This window comes from Poecilia formosa, unplaced genomic scaffold (assembly GCF_000485575.1).
Source record: "Poecilia formosa unplaced genomic scaffold, Poecilia_formosa-5.1.2 Scaffold221, whole genome shotgun sequence".
In the NCBI taxonomy this organism is placed as follows: Eukaryota; Metazoa; Chordata; class Actinopteri; order Cyprinodontiformes; family Poeciliidae; genus Poecilia; species Poecilia formosa.
This window is the reverse complement of record NW_006800160.1, coordinates 955,421-976,633: the sequence shown is the minus strand read 5'-3', so window position 1 is coordinate 976,633 and position 21,213 is coordinate 955,421. Positions and strand designations below refer to the sequence as shown.

General features: G+C 39.5%; 2 protein-coding genes across 3 annotated transcripts in view; both read right to left on the bottom strand.

Moving 5' to 3' along the window:
- pigg (phosphatidylinositol glycan anchor biosynthesis class G (EMM blood group)) overlaps window positions 1–12,105 on the bottom strand; it is a 90,576-nt gene extending 78,471 nt beyond the window's left edge. For both annotated transcript variants that reach the window (XM_007568404.2, XM_016679822.1), the window contains exons 1-2: window positions 11,952–12,105; window positions 11,649–11,854 (exon numbers count right to left, since the gene is read on the bottom strand). In XM_007568404.2, coding sequence (XP_007568466.1) covers window positions 11,649–11,854; window positions 11,952–12,105 — 360 coding nt within the window. The remainder of the gene's footprint in view (window positions 1–11,648; window positions 11,855–11,951) is intronic.
- Window positions 12,106–13,861: 1,756 nt separating this feature from the next.
- Window positions 13,862–20,509, bottom strand: LOC103149310 (translation factor Guf1, mitochondrial-like). Its single transcript, XM_007568402.2, has 17 exons — window positions 20,013–20,509; window positions 19,779–19,890; window positions 19,311–19,459; window positions 18,801–18,881; window positions 18,638–18,715; window positions 18,487–18,570; window positions 18,339–18,403; window positions 18,047–18,250; window positions 17,480–17,619; window positions 17,176–17,299; window positions 16,272–16,404; window positions 15,821–15,964; window positions 15,486–15,619; window positions 14,787–14,888; window positions 14,300–14,419; window positions 14,150–14,186; window positions 13,862–14,076 (listed from the first exon to the last, which is right to left on the bottom strand). Exons 1-17 carry the CDS (start codon window positions 20,196–20,198, stop codon window positions 13,942–13,944), a joined length of 2,028 nt encoding a protein of 675 aa, XP_007568464.1. The 5' UTR covers window positions 20,199–20,509; the 3' UTR covers window positions 13,862–13,941.
- Window positions 20,510–21,213: the final 704 nt, after the last annotated feature.

The window sequence follows — 21,213 nt, the reverse complement described above, 5'->3', positions numbered from 1 at the left end:
GGGAAAGTTTCAGCCTCAATAACCGACTTGTAATGGATTTACATGACCTTAGATTGTCACCAGGTTGAACACAGATACTTTAATCCGATGCTTCGTATGGCTAAATGATAAAAGAGTATCATTTTTGCATATCTGAGAAACCATTTCAACTAAGGCCGAGATGATTAAGTGGTTTAATTACGATGAATCGAGTATTGAAATAACCGTCCACTAATTTAGTGATCGATTAATTGTTAACTGAAACATAAATACAAAAACAATGTACCATATTCAGACCAGTAATTAAGCCAAAAATGTACAAAGCATGTATAAATTTGGTATTTAAGATAAAATCACTTTTGTCTGTAAATATGTTTTAGACAAAAATTGTCAAGTGGTATAGTTTTAGCTTCACTCTGTTCAAAATTCACTAAAGGAATGTTGTGTTATTTGAAGGCGAAAAAAAATACACTTATTTGATTTTTTTTTTTATTTAAAGCATTTTTTTTAATATGTAGAAATTTGTGCAAATTTGTGTATGATGAATTAATTGTAGGAACAATTGATAGAATGATAGCCTAAATTCAACATTATGAATGAAATCCAAATGAAATACAGCGCCTATAACAAGCATGAGCGATGATCAAAAACAATGAGCTTTTTTGACAAATAAAACCTTTAACGTCAAAGTGAAATTTCTTTTTCAAAAATAATTACAAATAAAAACATAAAATAAGTGATTAAATAAATATTCACCCCCTTTATAAAGTGACTGACTTAATACAACAGAGGTCCAGCCAATTGGTGCTGGTAGCCTCCCAGTGAGTAGAATGGAGATGACCTGACTGCAGCTATTGTCTCTCAGATGATGGTAGGAAAAATAATCTTCCAGCGGAAACAAAAAAACAAACAACTGAATCTGAACCATATGGAAACATTAACAATACATATTCACTATGGGATCCGACATACAGTGACCATATATTAATTTTTTTTCCTTTTACGTCTACATTTTCCTTTCTTTTTTTTTTTGCATTTTGATATATCATTCACACAAAAGGTTTGGTTTGAATTTCCATTCAGCCGCAGGTATCCATCTCCCAGCTTTGATGACATAGAGACAAAACGTTTTCCACATTCGTCCTCTTGTTGAGTTATTTGCAGCATAACTCAAACTCAGTCAGAAATCAGATTCACATTCAAAACGTTCAGATCACCTTTTGCCACAAGTTTGCTTCGGTCCCCCCTTCATGGTTTCTGCCAAACTGCAAATGGAAACTATTAAGATTTCTTTAAGTAATGGCTTCCTTTGTGACATTTTTCCATAAAGGCCCAGCTTTCCCACCTGAGCTGTGGATCTCTGTAGCTTGTCCAGAGTTACCGCGGGCCTCTTGGCTTCGTCTATGATTAATAGTGTCCTGATCCAACAAGCCTAGTTTATGTGGATCACCATTTGTTGATGGGGTTAGCAGCTGTGTCATAATTTTCATATGATGGATTAAACGATGCAGAGCTCTGCGGCATTAAGCTACAGACTAATTAGGTGACATTTGAAGGCAAATTGGTTGCACTGGGACTTAATTTAGGGCTTGAATACAAAAGCACGGAGTTTTCTTTGTAAACAAATGTGAAGACCATGGATCATTTTTCTTCCCCCGGCACTTTATGCTACGTATTTCATTGAGGTACGTCTAAGTTTGTCATAACAAGAGAAGAAGTGGAAAACTTGATGGGGTGTAGACACTTTGGAAGACAAACCAGGCTATGATTTTGGTAGCTGCTCACTTTCTCTGATTTTACATTTAGCCACACTGGCGCCCCGAGAAAATGCTCATATGTTTGGACGCACCAGGCAAAATTTAAGGAGCGCGCAGCTACAAAAAAGAAAAAAAAAAAAAACCTATATGATTTTTTCTATTTATTCAATATTGTATATACTTTTTTATTTTTGGGGTTTTACATTTATGTCTTCATTTAAAAAAATATAAGCCTTTCTATGACATGAATATTATTCTCTGAACTTGCTAACATTTTTTAGGAGGGGGCCATGGTCCCCTTTGGCCCAATTCTTGGGAGCGCCACTGTTCAGCAAAGCCTATTGTCACCATAATATTCAGGCTAGATTTTACATAACTGGATCAATTCAGTGCAATAAGCAATTGTCCGGGTTGCGCTCCGTGTTTGACGATGGATAGATACTGTACCGCTGAGAAAGTCAAAGGGGTACAAATAATTTAGCAAGGCATGGAAAAGAAACAGCTATGTTCCCCTTACAAATGTGCACAAGAATTTGTCAATATTCTGCTAATGGTGAAAAGAAAAACAAACACAATTTTGCAAGTGTGGTGTTTCCATTAAATAAGAAACGTGATTTAAATTACACGTGAATAAGTTTGTTCACGCGAGAAGTCATTAGAAAACATCATCCACCAACCACTTCCTGTTTTCTTCTTCTTCTTCGTGATTTATGCCAGTAACATCCAGCTGTAAATCATATGACTCCTGTGATGTGAAAAAAAAAAAGTGTTTCCGTTGCAGTTTTGCAAAAATACAGCCAGATAAAAACCACCTCACCCTGTTTGAAATTGGCACATTTCTATTAAGCACATTTATTTTCAACATGTCAAATTGAGCAATCGATGGAAGTTAATTAAATATTAGCTTCCAGGACAGAATCTGGTCTACCCCTAAAGAAGGAGACTCATGTGATGCTGCTTTCACCAAAACACTGAAGGAGATCCGAGTTTGCAGACATGAGCAAACTGTCAGTTAACCCCCCTGTGAGCTGCCGGGAGCACAGCCTGACGTCCTTCAGCATGTTCGAAAATACACAGAGATTAGCGATGTTTATTGTGCGATAACCCAGCCGTGAACAAAAACTACTGAGGGGTGGGAGGGTGGGCAGGGAAACTCTATTAAATCACTGCCTAAAGCACTGCCTTAGTGTTGATGTGTGTGTGTGTGTGTGTGTGTGTGTGTGTGTGTGTGCGTGTACTTGTGCTTATATAATCCAGTCTTCCACTTCACATCTAAGTATTTTGTTCATCTTATCAGCTTTTACATTTGCAGACAAAACACTTTCTCTTTGTTTGTTCCAATCTGTGGTGCTGTTTGAGAAGTGCTTTAACTCTTCTATACCTACGCCGCCAAACAGAAGCTCTTAAAAAAAAGAAAAACAACCACCCACACGTAAAAAATGAAACACCAAAAAGTGATAAACCTTTTCTTATCCGTTATCAGCTCTTCTGTAAAAATGGAAATGTATATTTTACTAGTGCAAATCTATAGGCAAAGATGCAACATTCTGGTATTGAAGGAGTTTCCAACAATAAACTGAGATAAGCTATATTGTTGTTGTTGTTTTGAGGACATTTCATGTAATATATTGATACTGGCGTAATAAGACCAGTTCTCTCTCTCAAAGACCAATTACACTGGAAGACATCTTAAACATCTAAAAATAAAAAGCAACAACCAAAAAAATAATTAAAACAGAACCAAAACTATAAATAAAGTGAATCAGAATTTCTCTCTAAACAAAATTTCCCTTGAAAAAAACAATCAGAATTGAAATCATCCAGCTAAATTTCATTTATGTGATTAGTTGATTAACTGCTAATTGCAACAGGCTTAATGCTAGGCTAAAGATGCAGTGAAAACATCAGCCAGTGGTTCCTCTGACACAGTTTGCCCTTGTCCTTTAGTTTCAATTTGAAGCTTAATGACAGAGTCGGTACAACATGATGAAGAAAACAGCTTCAGGTTGCCATAGGAGCTAGAAGGAGCTCAACATACAATATTAAGGCTAAGCATATCAAAGCAAACCTGTTCTGTTTTATTCAGGCGAGCTTTCGAGTTTTACATGCAAGTGAAAACGCAGAATATAGATTTGAATGCAGGCTCACAGAAGTTGTGGTTACCAAGGCAGACAGAACTGAATGCAGTAAATGAGATGTTTTTAATCAGTCGGCTTTATTTCTGTACAAACACCTCCGTCCAAAACTCTCAGGGAGATCAAACATAGTGACACAGAGAGAAAGCTCTACAACAGGCCATGTCAAGTCAAAATGCTCCACCTTTACTCAACTATTTTAGCTTCAGTTTGATTTCTAAAAGTTGGGGTCAAAGCAGAAATTTCAAGAAAACTTAGTTCCTCAGCTACATTTTTGTTTAACCTTTTGGGTGACTCTTTTGTTTCAGGTGCTTATTACAGGAAAGGGATGGATGACTCTGGTGCAAAACCAAGCTTCACTTTCTGCCTGTTCAGCTGCATGGAGGTCTCCGGTTTTATTAATAGCAATATGCTATTTTGCAAATAAAGGCGGGGGGTTATGCTGTGTGAAAATACTCTACAACTGTCCTCTCCGAATGCTTTGAAATTGTTTAAATTGCTCTACATAGAGAAATCACGTTGAAAAGCTGCCCGGATAAATGAGTGACTCATCAACGTACTAATTACCGGCCCACAGCGTGTGTCCAAGGCCTTCGACGTGAATAAATGCCGCATACAGTACGAGCGGGGTTTACTGACACTCTCCGGCGTAGCGAGGGTGCCAGAACGCCGGCGGAAGGGGTTGCGTTCCACGTTCCAGAGTCTGGCAGTAGACGGGCTCTTTTTTTTGTTTTTTTTTTTCTCTTTCCTTTTCAGTGACTACTTTCTGCTCGTTTCTGGTAGGAAGACGTTCCTCTACAAACTGAAAAATATCCTTGATCGTCTCAGATAATTCGCCAGAAGAAGCCACACGCCGCTGTGTTCACACCAACCAGGCCGATTCCAACCTCTCAATCGCCCACAATGCATTGCTTTGTGTTGCCGTTACCTGAAATCCAATTTCAAATTAAGCACCTCAGTGATGTTCCTGAGAGTCTCGCCCAGTTAATTGCGGTTACAATAGCCGTTCTAAGACATGAAAATTTTCCAAAAGAGTAAAATATAACTCAATTGTTAGAGACAGGACTGAAGTTAAATTGAGAATTAAAAGAAGATCTTCAATAAAAGGAGAAACCAAACTCATAATTGTAAAGATGTTAAACAGAAATTAGCAGCTGGTCTGTAATGCCCCCTGCTGGCGAAGTCGTTTTGTTTTGCAAGCCTTTTTGGAGAACAGACTTTCTGAATCTTTGTTGAGGTCGGGCTGATCAGCACAGCTACTGCAGACAGAGCAACGTGTTGCGTTACATGCTGTTTTCTAAAATGCAACATAGCATGACAGCAGCAGAAAATGTATTGTTCTGATCCATTTTGATAGGGTTTTGTTGCCTAATGTACAGAAAAATGTTTTCTTTCATCTAAGGGAAACAAAATACCTACCATACATCCAGATCTCTGGTCCTCCTCTTTTCAGAGAAATTGTAAATTTTTGAGGCATCTGGCTGCAAGTCATAGTTTCCATTCTCTTCACAGAGTTTTATAGGAGTAAGGTCAGCAGACTGGCTAGGGCTCTACATAACCTTAATGCGACTCTTCTTTGGCTAGTCCTGTGACACCTTGGTTGTAGGCTTTGTGTCAGTATCATTCTGAAAACATCTGCATAGCTCAGAATAAGCAATGAAGGTTTGCGGCCAGTCAGCAATGCAAAGTTGAGTCCATGCAAAGCTTTGATCTCGACTGATCATAGCACTTACCTCTGATGTCTTTGCTTGATCATTTAGATGTTTGCTAACTAAAGACAGGCCTTTAACATGTGCCTTCTACAGCACAGGGTGGCAAGATTTCAATCCATTGTGTCTAGTGTGTTATCTGAAAAGTTGGTCCCCAACTGTCTTCAGATAAATAAGACTCTCCTACAATGACTTGAGTCCAGCTGGAGCAGATTGTCCTTTTATAGGTTTCCATTTCCCCAATTACTGTATGAACATCTGGAGCAGGTGGTATCGCTGTTGCCTTGCATTAAGAAGATCTGGGGAGTTCTTTCAGCACCGAGTTCGCCAGTTCTTTCAGGTCAAGCCAGTACTTTGGCTTCCTCCCATAGACCAGAAACACCACTGTAAGTTTAACTGATCTCTTTAAATTGTCCTTAGGTGTGCGTGCATAGCTGATCGCTCACTGACCGCTGAAGATAGGTACCGGCTACCCCATGACCCTGCCACAAATGGGGTTGGTGTGTGTATACGATGGATGGATGAATGGATGGATGCATTTGTAGAGGTCTTACATTCCAACTTTGTGTGTGTGTGTGTATATACACTTCGGTCTTACCCACTGCCACCAGAAACCAGTTGGGGTCAGGAATGTCTGAAAGACTTTGGTCAGGTTTGTGGGGGATCCGATTCTTGTCCGACTTTTAAAATGTAAATATTCCTTATACATTTGGAATAAAACACCCACCCAACATGCAAGAAATCATGATGAAACCTTAAATTAAAAATGGCCTGTTTTTCTTCTTCTGGGCTTAGAGACTGAAAGATGCATGAAATGTTTTCTATGAATAAAGTTGACTTCACTTTAGATACTTACACCGTCTCGCATAATTTTCATAAAACTCTACTTTGTTACATACTGAAACATAAACAAAAATGTGAAATACATCACTATTTGAAAGATAAACATTTGCCAACTCAAAATACAATCTGCCTTACCAAATTGTGATGTATATATTTTGTCATAAAAGGAGAAGTGAATGAATATTGTTAGATGTGAGGAAAAAAAATTAAAGTTTGAAGATGATTTTTCAGGTTATACAATTTTTGCAAGGCTTTCCATCTTCTTTAAAATAAACTACCCCCTGCATCAGGGAAAGTGGGATATTGGCACAGAATGTCCGCCTGTCTTTGTCCTTCATTATCCCCGCATCTTTCTCTAAACCCTCGGATTATAGGGAAACATCTGCTTCCCTGCACGTCCACATAAATCTCAATCCTCTCCATGTCCTCTTCCTTCTCTACATCACTCTGCCTATAGGACGCTTCATTTTATCACAGCCAAGACGATGGCTAACCAGGAGTAAAGGTGAGAGCGGGTGCCTCAGTCAGTAAAGCCCAGTTACAACATTCTCACATCACTAAAACAAAGGCTGGACAGAACTACTGAACATAGATTTAGTGACTCAGCGGATTTAATCTTACTCTTATTTCTCTATATAGTCGACTGTACTCTGCCAAACTGATCAGTGTAACATTAGGCATATTTATATTCAACACCAGCTTTAACAATACAGAAAACAGTTTAAAGCAATTTAAGCCTCAGAGATTTATAGGAGATGCGCAAGGAGGACAACTTTTGCTCTTTAAGAAAAACATGAAGGCCAGAGTGGAAAAACGACCAAAGACCAAGAAGTCAACGTTCTTTGGACAGTCTGAGAGAACATGTTTGGTATGAGGCATTTCAGGAAAATAGCCTCAACACAATAAAGCCAGGATTCTTTTTTCTCCAATGGCTCTAATCCTCTTAAATATTTCTAACAGGGCTGGGCGATATGAACTTAAAGTTTTATTGCAAAATATTGTGATAAAACTTTCTATAACGATAGAAGTGAGTAAAGAAGTGTGATTTGTTTCACTAAACTGCAGTCAGCAACTTTATTTTCAAATTTATTGGTATTTATTGAAGCTTTTATTGAATAAACAGTGGAGAAAATAGTAAAACTATTAAACCTGACAATAAAGACAGTTTTGGGGGGTTTAAACATCTTTAATTGGAAATTATTGTGACAATGATAAATTTATATTCTTATGATAAAAAAATGTGTCACGATATATGATAAACGATACGATAAATATCCATCTGTAATTTCTAATTTTAATTTCTTTAGAAGCTATAAGTGACCAAAGAATACTTTTGTCCTTAATAATTTACAGCTTTTAAAAAGAAATCTAAATTGGTGTCAGCAGTCTCAAGTTTTAGGAAACTGTAGACAGGAAATCATTCACAGAAATCCCTGACTGGAGATGGTGGCAGTGAGCCAAGCTAGTTTGGTGAACCAGTGAGAGTTTGGACGGCATGCTTTCTCATATGTCATAATTTTGTTTGATGACTATAATTAGAACTCAAATTAAAGCGCGCCGCGCAAAAGAAAACCATCTGCCTCAAGCAGGGCCGAAGAACTCCGGGGTGTCGCACCAAACCACAGCAACTTGGCTCCAGTACGACTTCAAAAAAACAATAACTCACCTCTCAAGACTAAACCAATTCTTTAATGAGAAAGAGTGATTCATTTTGTTTCCTTGATCAGGAATATTTTTAAGTAAACATCAGCTGTGCACTCTGCCAAGAAGCCGCCGAGTGTGAATTCCCACAGCTCCTGTTCTGCCTTCCCAAACATTTCCTCAAGACATCACTGAGGAGGATTCTGTCCACGCCGTCTTTTCTCTGCGGCAGCGCTCCTCGAGGCTGATGTGTGGCTCCCGTCTCTTTGGGTTGAGACAGCTTGACACCGTCAGCAGTTCCTCATTCTTTTCCGCCACCACCAAGAAAGCCTAAATATTACCTCTTACTTTTTTTTTCCTCCCCCTCTGACGCGGGAGAAAAAAATATTCCACTTTACCCTTCAGCTTTTGTCAGACGCCTTTCATCCACCTCCGTGCTGCCCTGGCGCCGATGGGATGCAGACTAAGCTAAGCTGATTATTTGCAGGTGGAAAAAAATAAAAACATAAAAATATCACCACCTTTGCAACCTCGTTCCTCCGTTACTGACAACAACTGCTGACTCTTTGCTGTTCACAGCAGTCGGTTCGCTGTCTCGGCGTGTTTCAGCACAACAAACTGTCATCTGCAGCAAGCACAACATGACTGCCATTCCCTCTTGGCTGGGCAGCACTCACGCTGCTCTCATCAACATGACGCATCATCAAAATTTGACAACACGCCCCGTTTTCCTGCCTTCAGATCCAGAAAGAACATTTATCTCCCGTTTCTGAGAAGTTCCTCATCGTTCCTTTCACTGAATATGTTACATGTTGGCTCACGAGGAATTTTGGGTGTTATGTGTATGCAAAATTCATTTTACGCTTAAAAAAAAGAAAAAACGTTTGATATGGTGGACAGGTTTGTGTTAAAAATGCACCGATCAATCAGCCACTGATCGCAATCAGACGATATTTTTCTCAGATCTGCTCTGATTAGTTATTGGTTAGTTAAAAAGATTTTTAAAAATGTATTTCTTTTCTCCAATCCTTTAAATGCTGTTTGTGGAACCTGAAACCTGCCTTGATTGATAAATGGGAATGTTTTTGTAATTCCTTTCACTTACTTACTTAATCTCACTTGGATTCAGAACTGCTACGACTGTTCAACATGCAGCAAACTTTTTATTTTCTCTTTTATGTGATATGATCGTGTAAAATCCCCCCCAAAAAACAGAAATCGGTATTGGTCTGAAGGTTAACACACATTCTTGTTTTATTCTATGAATACAGAAGTTGCTCAATAGGCAGAAGTTTATCTTGTTGCTGGTTCAAACTTCAGCTCTGTCCTTCTCAGTTATTCTGTCACCTCATTTGCTTTATATGTCGGTGGGGGCTAACATGTAGCTTCTGGTTTTTTTTGCTTTGTTTTTTTATTTTCATAAAGACTTGCAATTTGCTCCTATAAAATCCTCTAAACCCATAACAAGTTGCTGCCTATTTTATTTTTTAACAGGAAAACCATATCCTGTAAATGAATAACTGTTCTAGTTTTCTGCCATAAAATTTAACATCCAAGATGAACAATGGAGGCCCGTACGATGCGGGATTGAGTTTTAGATTATTTCTCTGAGTCCTTGTGACTGACGTCTGAGTGAACTTCCTCGGACAGCCGCTCCCGCAGAGACCGACAGGCACAGCTCGACAGAAAGACGAACGCCGCAGCAGCATGAATTATTTAGAGAAGATGGTCAAGATAACTCTTTCTTCACGGTCCTTTATAACGTCTTTTCTTCTTTATGCGTTATTAACACACGTCTCAGGGGTTCCAACCAAAAGCTGAGCACAGCTTGTGTTTTTACAGAAGAGGTTACAGAGTTGCTGATGATTAAGTTAGTCAACATGCTGGACTTCCAGTTCTACAAAACTTTCCTAACTCTTATGAAGTAAGTAGTTCCTCAACTTTTCTAGCACTGCTTATGCATTTTGTTTTTGATTTTCCAACACCTGGTAGGAACCAGATGGTTTATCACTAGGTTCTGTTATGTATTTATGATTTTAGGAGTTTATGACTGATAAAGTTAATTAAAGATGATTAGCAAAGGATAGAAAGGGGAAAATGATCATTGGAGCTGAGAGTTGTATGAATTTCAGAAAAGTTAAAGCCATACTTGTATCAAAATGATAATTTGATTAAACGTACTGTACCCCAACCTTAACAACAGACTAACAACAATAATAATAATGCTCTCATATGAAGGTAATAAAAAAATGAATGCTTCATTTGAAGCTGTTCTATATAATTCTGTTAATAAAACCCAACATGTCAACAGTCAAAACACTCCAACATCCAGCGACACAAATATAGAAGATTTTCCTTCCTTAAAACTAACAGTCTTGATTGAATTATTTTAGAAAACAACTGGAATAATAATAATAATAATAATAATAATAATAATAATAATAATAATAGATAGTAAATTGATAAAAGAGGCTGCTAAATATCACCAAATATCTATAATGGAACACAGAGAACAATCTGTGTAAACCTTTATTCCACTGAATCAAAGTATTTCTGAACAAAGTGAATCCTGAGCATTAAGGTGATGGCAGGCTTTCAATGGAATGACGCGTTTACTTATACGGTGCCTTGCAAAAGCATTCATACCTCTTGAAAGTTTCGACACAAACTTTGACCTGTTTTATTTGGATTTTATGCGACAGACCAACACAAAATATGAGGGGGAGCAAAAAAAGATGCATTGTTTTCTAAATTGTTTATGAATGAAAAATGAAAAACAATCTGAAATGTGTCCAATGTCTTCAGAAGATACTTAATTTAATAGAGTTTCTGTGTCTGTAGTTCAGTGCCAATATATTCTCAGTTTCAGAAATTTGTTCAAGAATATTAGAGAGCAAACAGCATAATGAAGAAACACAGCAGGACAGCTCAGGGTATAAAACAATATGACAAAGTTGGGCTGAACAGCAAATCAATTTTAAACAAAATTTCTGTTTTTGAAGATTTAATTCTGGAAAAAAAAATTGTGAAAAATACCGTTCAGCAATAAATTTTTCACATACCCATTATAGATGGAAAAAATGTAGCTAATTAGCTAGCTAGCAGGCTAACCTTTTTCATAGCTCAAAAGGCAGCTAGCTTTTTAGTTGCCTTTTTTTATAGCCAGTTAGCTAGCTTCGTAGATAGCTAGCTCAAAGAATTTGCCTTAGCTAGCTAGTAAAGGTATATTAGCAGCTTGTTAGTGGTAGCCTCAACCCCCTCTGGTCATGAATGCCTGACAGAAAAGTCCCGCCAGAAAAAAACAAACAAACAAACAAAAAAAAAAAACTATATGAGATTAAATAGTCCTGCCACTGCAGGACGCATTTAGGGCTAACTTAAATTGTTTTATGAATTTAAGACATTTTAAGGCCTTTATTGTACATACATAAATTTAAGAGCATTTAATTCCTTAATTTTAGATACATAAATGTAATGATTTCTAAGGATGCGCTTACACGCTGTGGGAAAATATAACCCTGCAGATGTCTTTGCCACAGATAAAAGCAATCATATTTAAGATGTGGATAAATGTAGCACCTTACCTTGATCCTTGGCATGGTGACAGTGGGAGGTCTTGCCTTGGCCACGAAGCTGTGGGACGAGCCTTTCTCCACCAGGTACCGGGTGTAGGGCATGTGGGACCCCCCGGAGGGTCCAAACACGAAGTCCTCTCGGAGGGCATCCACCACCATGAGAACGACCCTCCTGAACAGGGGCTGGGGCAGGCGGGTGGAGTTGGGAGGGCTTCCTGTGAGGTGAGAACAAATCAGATGAGCTTAACCACAATGAGGGGGACAGACAGGTAGGTAAGTAGGTAGGGGAAGGGTGATGCTGAGGGCTCTCACCTGCCAGCGGCTCCGCGGGTAAATCCGACAGCCTGCTCTTGGAGGAGAAAGAAGACTTGACAGGAACAGGGAAGAAGCCCCTCAGGAAGAGGGCAACGCCGAGCACTTCAAATATTAAAATGAAGCAGGCGAACACAGACGAGCGGACTCTCATGGTGGTTTACTGAGCGACTAACTTATCTGAATGGGGACAACTCGCTGACGACACATAGGAGCTGCAGCTGCCACGCATCATAGGGACAACCCGACAAGCTGCGTGTTACCCCGCAACATGTCCGTCTCTCGGGAAAAGTAGCAAACAGTAGATGTTTATACGTATTTTTGGGATAGAAACACTAATACCAGTTAGCAATGTAGCCATTCATTTTAGCTTCCGCGTTGATAAACTACGGAAGGCGAGAGAACCAAACAAAACCAACGCGCTTATTAAAAGAACACTTGGGTTATGTTTTTGTTTGCGTCAGCCAGAACAAATACATTAAGCAGGTACAGAAAGGGATTATTGCCACTGTAAAATAAATACATAATAATAATAATTTGGCTTTAATCTCAGGAACCAGATTTTTGTCATAATTCATAATTTCAGAATTTTCTGACTTTTATCTCACAATTTAATGTCAGATGAGTCTGATTTTAATCCGAGAATATTCCGACTTCAGTCTCATAATTTGGATTTTTCTGCCCTCAGAATTCTGATTTTAATCTCAGAATTTTCTGACTTTTATTTTAAAACTATGAATTTGATCTCAGCAGGAAAACTAACTTCCTGGATGTACATGTCAGATTTAAAAGACCTGTTACGTGGCAGAGGAAGTCAAAGCATGATATTAATCTCAGAATTCTGAGAATAAAGTAAGGAAATCTAATACTATGTCTATTCATTGTTCAAAGCAGTGTCCATTTCAGTTGTGGCGTTTTGCATATTTTATGTCTTCCATGTTCAATAAACCTGATTTAAACATGGGCTCTCTGCAAAAATTGTGACAACCCGAAGAAGTGATTCATCTGTTTAAATCCAGCATCAGAGGTGGAGAAACTTGGGCACCACAGATCTAAGGTTTTACAATGATGAAATGGCCAAAAAAAAAAAAAAAAAAGTTTCCCTATAATATTAGTTTTGTTCTGCTCTTAGAGGAGAAAGAACAAAGAATATCTAAAGTTTAACTTGTAAAAATGAAAAAAAAAAGAAGTACGTTAAAACAATGATACAAGACTAAACTACCCGTATGTACATGTCTGAGCCTCTGCTGCCATCTGCTGGGAGAATTTAGTCACTGCAAGACAGCTCCGTTTACACCAGTTCCCTGGGTTGGGCATTTATTTATGCTCGATTAAGGTACTTTATTCCTATAATTTTATATTCACAAAAAGTAAATAGTGGTGAATATCAAATTAATACACATCATAAAATTTATATCCAGATTCCTGCCTTACTAGTTAGAATTTATTTCTGGTTCCCTTCAATGTTAACATGTTAGCATACCTTGATTTGATATTTTATGGAATTTTAATAACAGCTAAAGTTGTGGAGTGTTAACACAACATGAAACCTGACTTCTTAATACCTTTTTTTCTTTTTTTTCTTTTTTCCTGCTATTCCATAAAGGCTAGAATTGCGGACTGGAAGACCTATAGTTGTTTCTCCCACCCGAGTTGTGGACCTCTACAGCTTCTTCAGAGTTACCATGGGAACCACTTCCATGTTCACTTTATTTGTTTTTAATAATGCAAATAATGAAATTGCATCACTTCTTATCCTCTAAATATCTATTAAAATCCCAACATGATTGAGAAAAATGTCTAATTTTGTATTTCATTTCTGGTGCTACATCCATTTTTGATTAGAGAAATGTGAACAAAGCATCAGAAAGGAAACAAAAAACTAATAAAAACTAAAAGAGATTGCCAAAGTTTTAAAAAAGTTTAGCAATTCCTTTATTTTTTGATTACGGTTGCAGCAAATGCATAAATAATGGATTAAAATAATGTTTTATTTTTCTTTCCTCTTCAGAACACTAATGAAGGCGTCTTTTGGAACGTCAACGTTGCCGACGCGCCGCATCTTCTTTTTACCCTCGGCTTGCCTCTTCAGCAGCTTCATCTTCCGCGTTATGTCGCCTCCGTACTGCAAAAGATGAGCGGATTAAAACGACTTGCGACAAGATATTGCATAAGACAACAGAAACCATTCTACTTACACATTTAGCAAGAACATTTTTCCTGAATGCTTTTACTCTGAAAGAGGAACACAGCACCACGTTTATTCCGAAGTACCATTTATTGATTGTTGTAAGTTCAAAATGTTGCCGACGAATGGAGGAGCTCAGGGCAGACGCTGTACTACTTACGTTTCTCTTGCTATGACTTTACTTCCGATGGCTGCCTGTATGGCGATCTCAAACATCTGCCTGGGAATGGATTCTTTCAGGCGCTCACACATGGCTTTCCCCGTACTGTACGCACGCTCCCTGTCAGAAAAACCCAGTAAGATGATACAAATATAAAAAATAAAAAAAAAACATGCATTGACTGCCATAAAGATCAATTTTGCCGAACGATAAATTGTTCAAGAAATGACGGCGATAAATAATAATGTTGTTTTTGAGACCACTTTTAAGTAATATATATTGATAATAGTATAATGCAAGTTCACCCTCTAAAAGAATAGTAAACTTTAATTAATTTTGTACAGAACACATAGCGATGTAACTGTAGGATTTGAATAACTGTCTGATTATTCAAACTCCACAGAAACCAGTTTAATCAAAAACCAACTGAGGTTAACAAATACAACCATCCCCAGAATATTTCAACATAATAAAGACTAGGCTGTACCTGTGCACGATGGTGGTGAGTTCCTCCACCGGCCGGCCGTTCAGTAGAATGTCCATCTTTATCAAATCGGCAGCCTGGTAATCTGCATTCTCATAGTCAAAGCTGTGGAAGCAAGAGATGGAAGTGGTGAGAAGAACGCAAAGAGTTACTTCAGCAAAATCAAATGGGAATGACAAGAAAAACAACTGAACTGGAGGAAAATGATATTTTATTAGAAAACTGAATTTCAACAGTTGTAATTGCCGTCTTTTATTAGCACAAAGGGATGATTTTTTTTCGCAATATGCAGCATTTGCTTTAACTCATGACTGCCTTCAAATTCAGCCTTGCTTATTGGCCCCACCATCGTGTTGCAATTTTTATTTGTTTTGTTAACACATCCTCGTCTTCGTAGCACATAAACAGCTGAATGAGGGACATTAAGGTGATAATATAAGGAGCTTGTCGAGTGTTTAGATTTCTAAACAGAGCCGCATAAAGTACATTTTGCATCCAAAACCAGACTGTCTGAAAATCCTGAGTGTGAGGACTTAGTTATTTTTGCCTTCCGCAGATCGGTAATTAATAATTCATTTTCTTGAATAAACACACAACTAAACTTAGCAAATTTGTCCCTTTTCACTTTCTCCCGGTTTTTCTCTTGATGTACGAAAACCAGGCGTTGTTTTGAGCTGCATGCTGCGACCAGCTACAGTTTACCTGGCGTATCCGGATGACATTGATTTGAGGAGGTCGTAAAAATCCACAACGATCTCATTCAGGGGGAAGAGATACTTCAACATGACACGCTGCTCGTCAATGTACACCATGCTCTTCTGCACCCCCCTGCGACTCTGAAAGATAAACCACAACTTTCTTTTGCGAGGCTTTTTAGTTTTACTTTTGTCAGAAAGTCGAGTTTAAAAATTCATTTTCTGACCCACAGCACTTGTGTGAATTCTTAGTTTTCTAAACTGGTATGTTTATGTATGCAAAACTGCATCTGTACTGAGTTTTAATTCATCTCTTTAGCATTTTACTCCCATCCCTCTCACCAAGCACAGGCTCATAATCTTGCCGGTGTAAGCGTCTGGAGCCAGAATCGTCCCCAGCACCATGGGCTCCAAATATTCCAACACGACCGATCTGTCTGGGAACTGAGCTGGGTTCACTATGGTGACCTCCTCGCCGCCGTGCTCCTGTGAGGACAAGAACACGGACGGGTTTTAGAGGTTCTGATCACATATAACAGACTTCATTAAGGAGAAAGTCAGGAGGAAAAATACCTTAGAATTGGAAAAACTGTTCCTCTATAACCAACTAGAAATTATATTATGATTTTTGATGAAAAGGATCAAATTCTACAAATATCTTATACTTGAAACTTCCTTTAAGTCAATAATTCTTGAATACTGATTTTAAAGAAAAGTACTAGTTCCACTGGCAGATTATTTCACTTATGGGAAAATGTCTTATTATCTCTGACATTTGTCGCCCTTCTTCTACCTTGATGAGCTTTGCCGAGGAGAGGATGGCCTTGTAGGGCACGGTGGGGGAGGTCACTATGACCGACGCGTTGTACTCCTGCTCCAGTCTCTGATTGAACACCTCCATGTGAAGAAGACCCAGAAAACCAAGTCTGTGGAGGAGGACACGCAACTAAAACACAACTAGAAACCAGATGGAGGAAGCAGGAAAGTCGTCTAATGCCACGTTCACACAGCAGGTCGTGACGCTCAGTTCAGATTTTTTGTGTGTGTGGTCGTTCAATCTGCTGATTAAATGCGAGCGCAATCAGAAGAAAAACGTGGATCAATTTTAAAGTTTATTCAGCCGATGCACAATCTACACACGACCACAGCAACAACAAAGAAATCACAACGAATAGCAACGGCATTTTGTGGAGCATTGATGGCAATTTCTGTAGAGAAGTCGGGATGCGTACGGATCGTGATGCGATGCCAATAGAACAGATTCGTAAGTTCATAATCATCGTTTTCTCCCGTTGTTTACGTCCTCATTTAAAGGCATCTGGCTTTTTCTGGTCTAGAATTATGACGCATGTCTCACGTCAACGATGTAAAAGCTGAATAAAATGCGATGTGACTGTTCAGAGTGCTGACACTTTCAAAGCTATAGGATATGAATCTGAATTAGTTCCACGTATGGATGTGGCACAGATCGGATGTTTTTCTGGGTGAAAAGATCAGAATTGCGGAGAAAACGTCAAACATAGGTTACAATTTGGGGGGCGGAGGGGAAGAAGCGGATTTAATTCGCGTTTGCCTGCTGTGTGAACGTGGCCTTATCGCCAACATTTTCTCCTTGGTGACCTCGGTACAAATCCTGACCCCACCCTTCTTCACCCAGAAGTTCATTTTTCCTCTAATTGAAAAGCGCTGGTTCTGACCTCCAGCCTGCTCCCAGGGCCAGACTGCTGTCTCTCTGCACTGTGACACTGGAGTCATTCAGGGTCAGCCTCTCAATGGCGCTCCGCAGGGCCGGGTACTCTGATTGGTCCATTGGGTACATGCCTGAGGAGGAGGAAACGACAAAGGCAGCACATTACCAGCCACGCTGGATTCTTCACTGAAAGCCTTACGTAAACAAAACTTGACTCAGGGGCCAAGAGCAGAATAACTTTTAGACGGTTCCCCACCTCCAGTTTGAATCCGAGTTTACTTTTTAAAAGTGGAAATCAGGGAGAGTCTTACCGGCGAACACCATGGCTTTGGCAGGCTTGAAGCCGGGAAGAGCTTGGACCGGATGATCGTGGTGGTAAAGAGTGTCGCCAATCTGGGCCTCCTTCACGTCCTTCATCCCCGCAATGATGTAACCCACCTGGCCTGCAAAGCTAGAGAACGGCCATGTTGGTATTAGCATGAGATGCTAACGCGACGTTTGGATAAAACCTTTTATTATGTGGGCCAAAATTGTCGATCAAAAGTGACTGAGGTCCAAAAATACAACTTAAGAAATTTTTGAAAACTGAAGAAATACTAAAACAACAAAACAAACTTATACTTAATTAGTTAAAAGAATACAGCAGAGATTTGTAGGAAATGGTGGGGCAGATTACTGTAAATCAAAACGCAGGTTAAGATTTTGCATGTTTGTCTCGTTAGAAGAAAAATCTCCAATAAATATATGTTTTGAAGGTTCGGCAGTTTTCCACTGTTCTTGACCTGGATTTTTATCTTCCAGGCTGTAAAAAGTTTGACTGGCAAAGAAGAAAATGAAAACTAAAGACCAGCAGTTAACGATACACACCGTCCACTTACAGTTTCTGTGTAGCGTGTTCCTCCGGCCGCAGCAGGCCCAGCTCGTTGACTTCGTAGGTTTTACTGAGATGCGCCGACACGATCTTGTCGCCCTTCTTCACCCGCCCTCCGATCACGGCGATGTTGGCCACCACTCCTCTGTAGTGGTCGAAATTGGAGTCAAACACCAGAGCTTTGAACGGGTCGTCGACACTCCCTCCGGGACTGGGGGGAAAAGAAGGAAAGCCTGAGCAAAACGAGACAAAACGAGACTTCACACGAGAGACGGAGAGAACTAACTCGCCGGTCTTACTGTGGGATCCTTTTGACGACCGCCTGAAGAACCGCCTCCACGTTTGTTCCCAGCTTGGCGGAAATCTGACACACAGGAGGAGACGTTTGCGAGGCGCGCACGGTGAAATGTACGGGGAAACGGTTAGCATGTTCCCGCCATCTCTTACTCTGATGCACTCCTCACGTGGGATATCGAACACCTTCTCGATCTGCGACTCCACTCGCTCCGGGTCGGCGTTTTTCAAATCAATCTGAGGAGACAGAACAAAGTCACCTTTCCTTGTACAGGTAACTCTCAGTGGGAATGTCTGAAAGTACCTTGTTAATCACAGGTATGATAGCCAGCTGGGCTTCGAAGGCCAGGTAGAAGTTGGCGACGGTTTGCGCCTGAATGCCCTTTAAGAGACCACAACAGATGAGAGACCTCAAATCACGCAGAAAAAATAAATCCTCGGAAAGTCAATAAATATATATTTATTACTTGATTGGCATCGATAATCAACAGGACTCCTTGGCAAGCGGAAAGTGAACGGGACACTTCATAGCTGAAGTCGACATGGCCCTGGAGGGAAAGCAAACCTGCATTCAAAACTAATTCATAACACAAGACAGGGTTTCCCCCAATGTATTATAAGCCTGGCGGGCCATCAGGCTGTACTTGTGCCCCACCAGGCTAAACACTGCTTATTTAAGTCTTTTTCAAATGTTTGCATTTTTAAGACTTTATGGTTGGTATTCAGGTGTTAAACTTCCAATCTTTCAATAACACATGATTACCAAGTGATATTTTCAAATTTCCTGTCAACTTTAAACATTTTTAACTCAAAAACACGACGGGCCGCTGGATGAATGACTGCCACCCAACAACCGAGCTTAGCAAGTTTTCTGGGGGAAACCTTGCAAGATATCTTTCTTATTTAGTCACATTACAAAAAACGTTTGGTGCTTGGGTTGGAGACATATTTTGAACTGTGAAGAAGTGGGACTCTACCGGCGTGTCAATGAGGTTCAGGAGATACTCCTGTCCGTCGTGGCTGTAGAACAACGAGGCCGTCTGGGCCTTCACGGTGATCCCTCGCTCCCGCTCCACTTGAAGTTTGTCCAGAACCTGCTTGTTCTTCTCCGTCTTTGCGATGGCGCCTGTTTCCCAACAATATCAACATTAAGAGACAATTCCAGCACAACAGGCACACATGCTTACGTCACATTTCTAAAGACGCCGACAAAGTGGCAAAGAGAACAGTGACGATAATGATCTATAAACAAAACAGGACCAAGAACAGAGCCCTGGGGCACGCCAGATGTGAGGGCAAATGTCTCAAACTGAAAAGATTTGGTCTGATTTGGAGAAATCGAACTGAGTTTTACACAGAAATGTAATATTCAGCTAAACAAAGGTCCACATTCCAGGTGTTTGATACTGTTTTACAGAGGTGTGAGACTCTGTGAAGCTTTCTACCCGTCATTTCCAGCAGCCTGTCAGCCAAAGTGCTTTTCCCATGGTCGATATGGGCAATGATGCAGAAATTCCTGATTTTGTCCACAGGGAACTTGGACAGGTCGACAGCATCCTTAGGAACAACAAAGAGCAACTAACTCTATTAACTGTAAAGGAAACATACTAAATATTTCATATTTACTAACAGTAATCCATGCATGGTTGCCTTAACTGACTCTGAGGTGGGTTTGTTACCTTGGCTGGCTGTGTGCTTAAGCTCCTGAAGCTGCTGGATAATACAGGCAGACTTTTCACCAAGCGGTGTCTCAGCACCCTGTAGCAAATGTTGTAGCTCGGTATTTTCCTCCTACACACTTTAAACGGTAAAACCCGTCCTAGCAGTGAAATGTCGCAGAGCTGTTTGACAAGAAAATACGTCATATTTTCTAGAAACCTCACAGCATTATTATTATTGTTATTATTATTATCAGGGGAGGAGAAATGCTAACAAGCTCCCCAAAGGCTACCTGCGCAGCATTAGCAAGGTTAGCAACATGCTAACATAACAGAAACAGCTAAGTGAGACCTTAGTGAACAGTCTGCTTCAAATAAATAATATCCATAACAGTAGTCCTTGCATGAGCTTTCAGGGTGCTGACATTTTGGGTTACAGGTCAGCTGCAAAGAATTATGGGAAATGTATTTCGTTCGAACCGGAACTTATGAAGAATGTTAATTTGAACCACTGGAAATGAAAGACCTAGTTTTTCAAAAATGTTGGAAGGCAGATTAAACAAACACAATGCCAGACAAATTTATTATCGATAAAGAAATTAGCAACATTTTGAGGGAAAACCGCTTCATTCAGCTGTATGATTGTTTTTTATTTCACTCGACGCTCTCTCGACACCACTGTCCTTTTTGTGTAGAAGTTATATTGTGTTTCTTTTCTAAATGAAAACTATAATTTAGTTTCTCGTTTATGTGTTTATTTTGGCGAAAAGCAGGGAAATGAATTAACTGTATCACCTGGAAATGACAACGCCTCACTTTGTGCCCTAAACAATTGGGAGCCTGTTTGTAGTTGCACGACGCATTTGTTAGCTTCCAACACGTCTGACAGCCGTTAGTCCCGCCCACTCAGCCTGTCTGATGTGGGATAAAAATTGACGCCAGTTGCTATGACAACGATGCTGCCTTGAATAGATTATTGCTTTTCTTCTTTGAGCAAAAAATAATAAGCATCTATTAGCCCTAGATGCGGCTTGTCATGTTTTTTATGTGTTTTTTTTCTTTTTGTTTTTTTTTTACAATTATAATCTAGGTTATAAAGAATGCATATTTATCTTTGTCAGATAATAGTGCAACCCTCTTGAAAGCATTTTATTTATTTATTTATTTTCTCTTTGCCCCACACATAAAATGATGCTTGGAAATGTTTCTGGACAACATCTGC

Excerpts from the sequence above, each read along its gene's own strand:
- LOC103149310 (XM_007568402.2), bottom strand. The coding sequence starts at position 20,198 with ATGACGTATTTTCTTGTCAAACAGCTCTGCGACATTTCACTGCTAGGA. Across the intron at positions 19,460-19,778 it reads CAGGCTGCTGGAAATGACGG|GCGCCATCGCAAAGACGGAG; the intron begins GTAGAAAGCTTC and ends GTTGGGAAACAG. Across the intron at positions 15,620-15,820 it reads AGATTATGAGCCTGTGCTTG|AGTCGCAGGGGGGTGCAGAA; the intron begins GTGAGAGGGATG and ends TTTATCTTTCAG.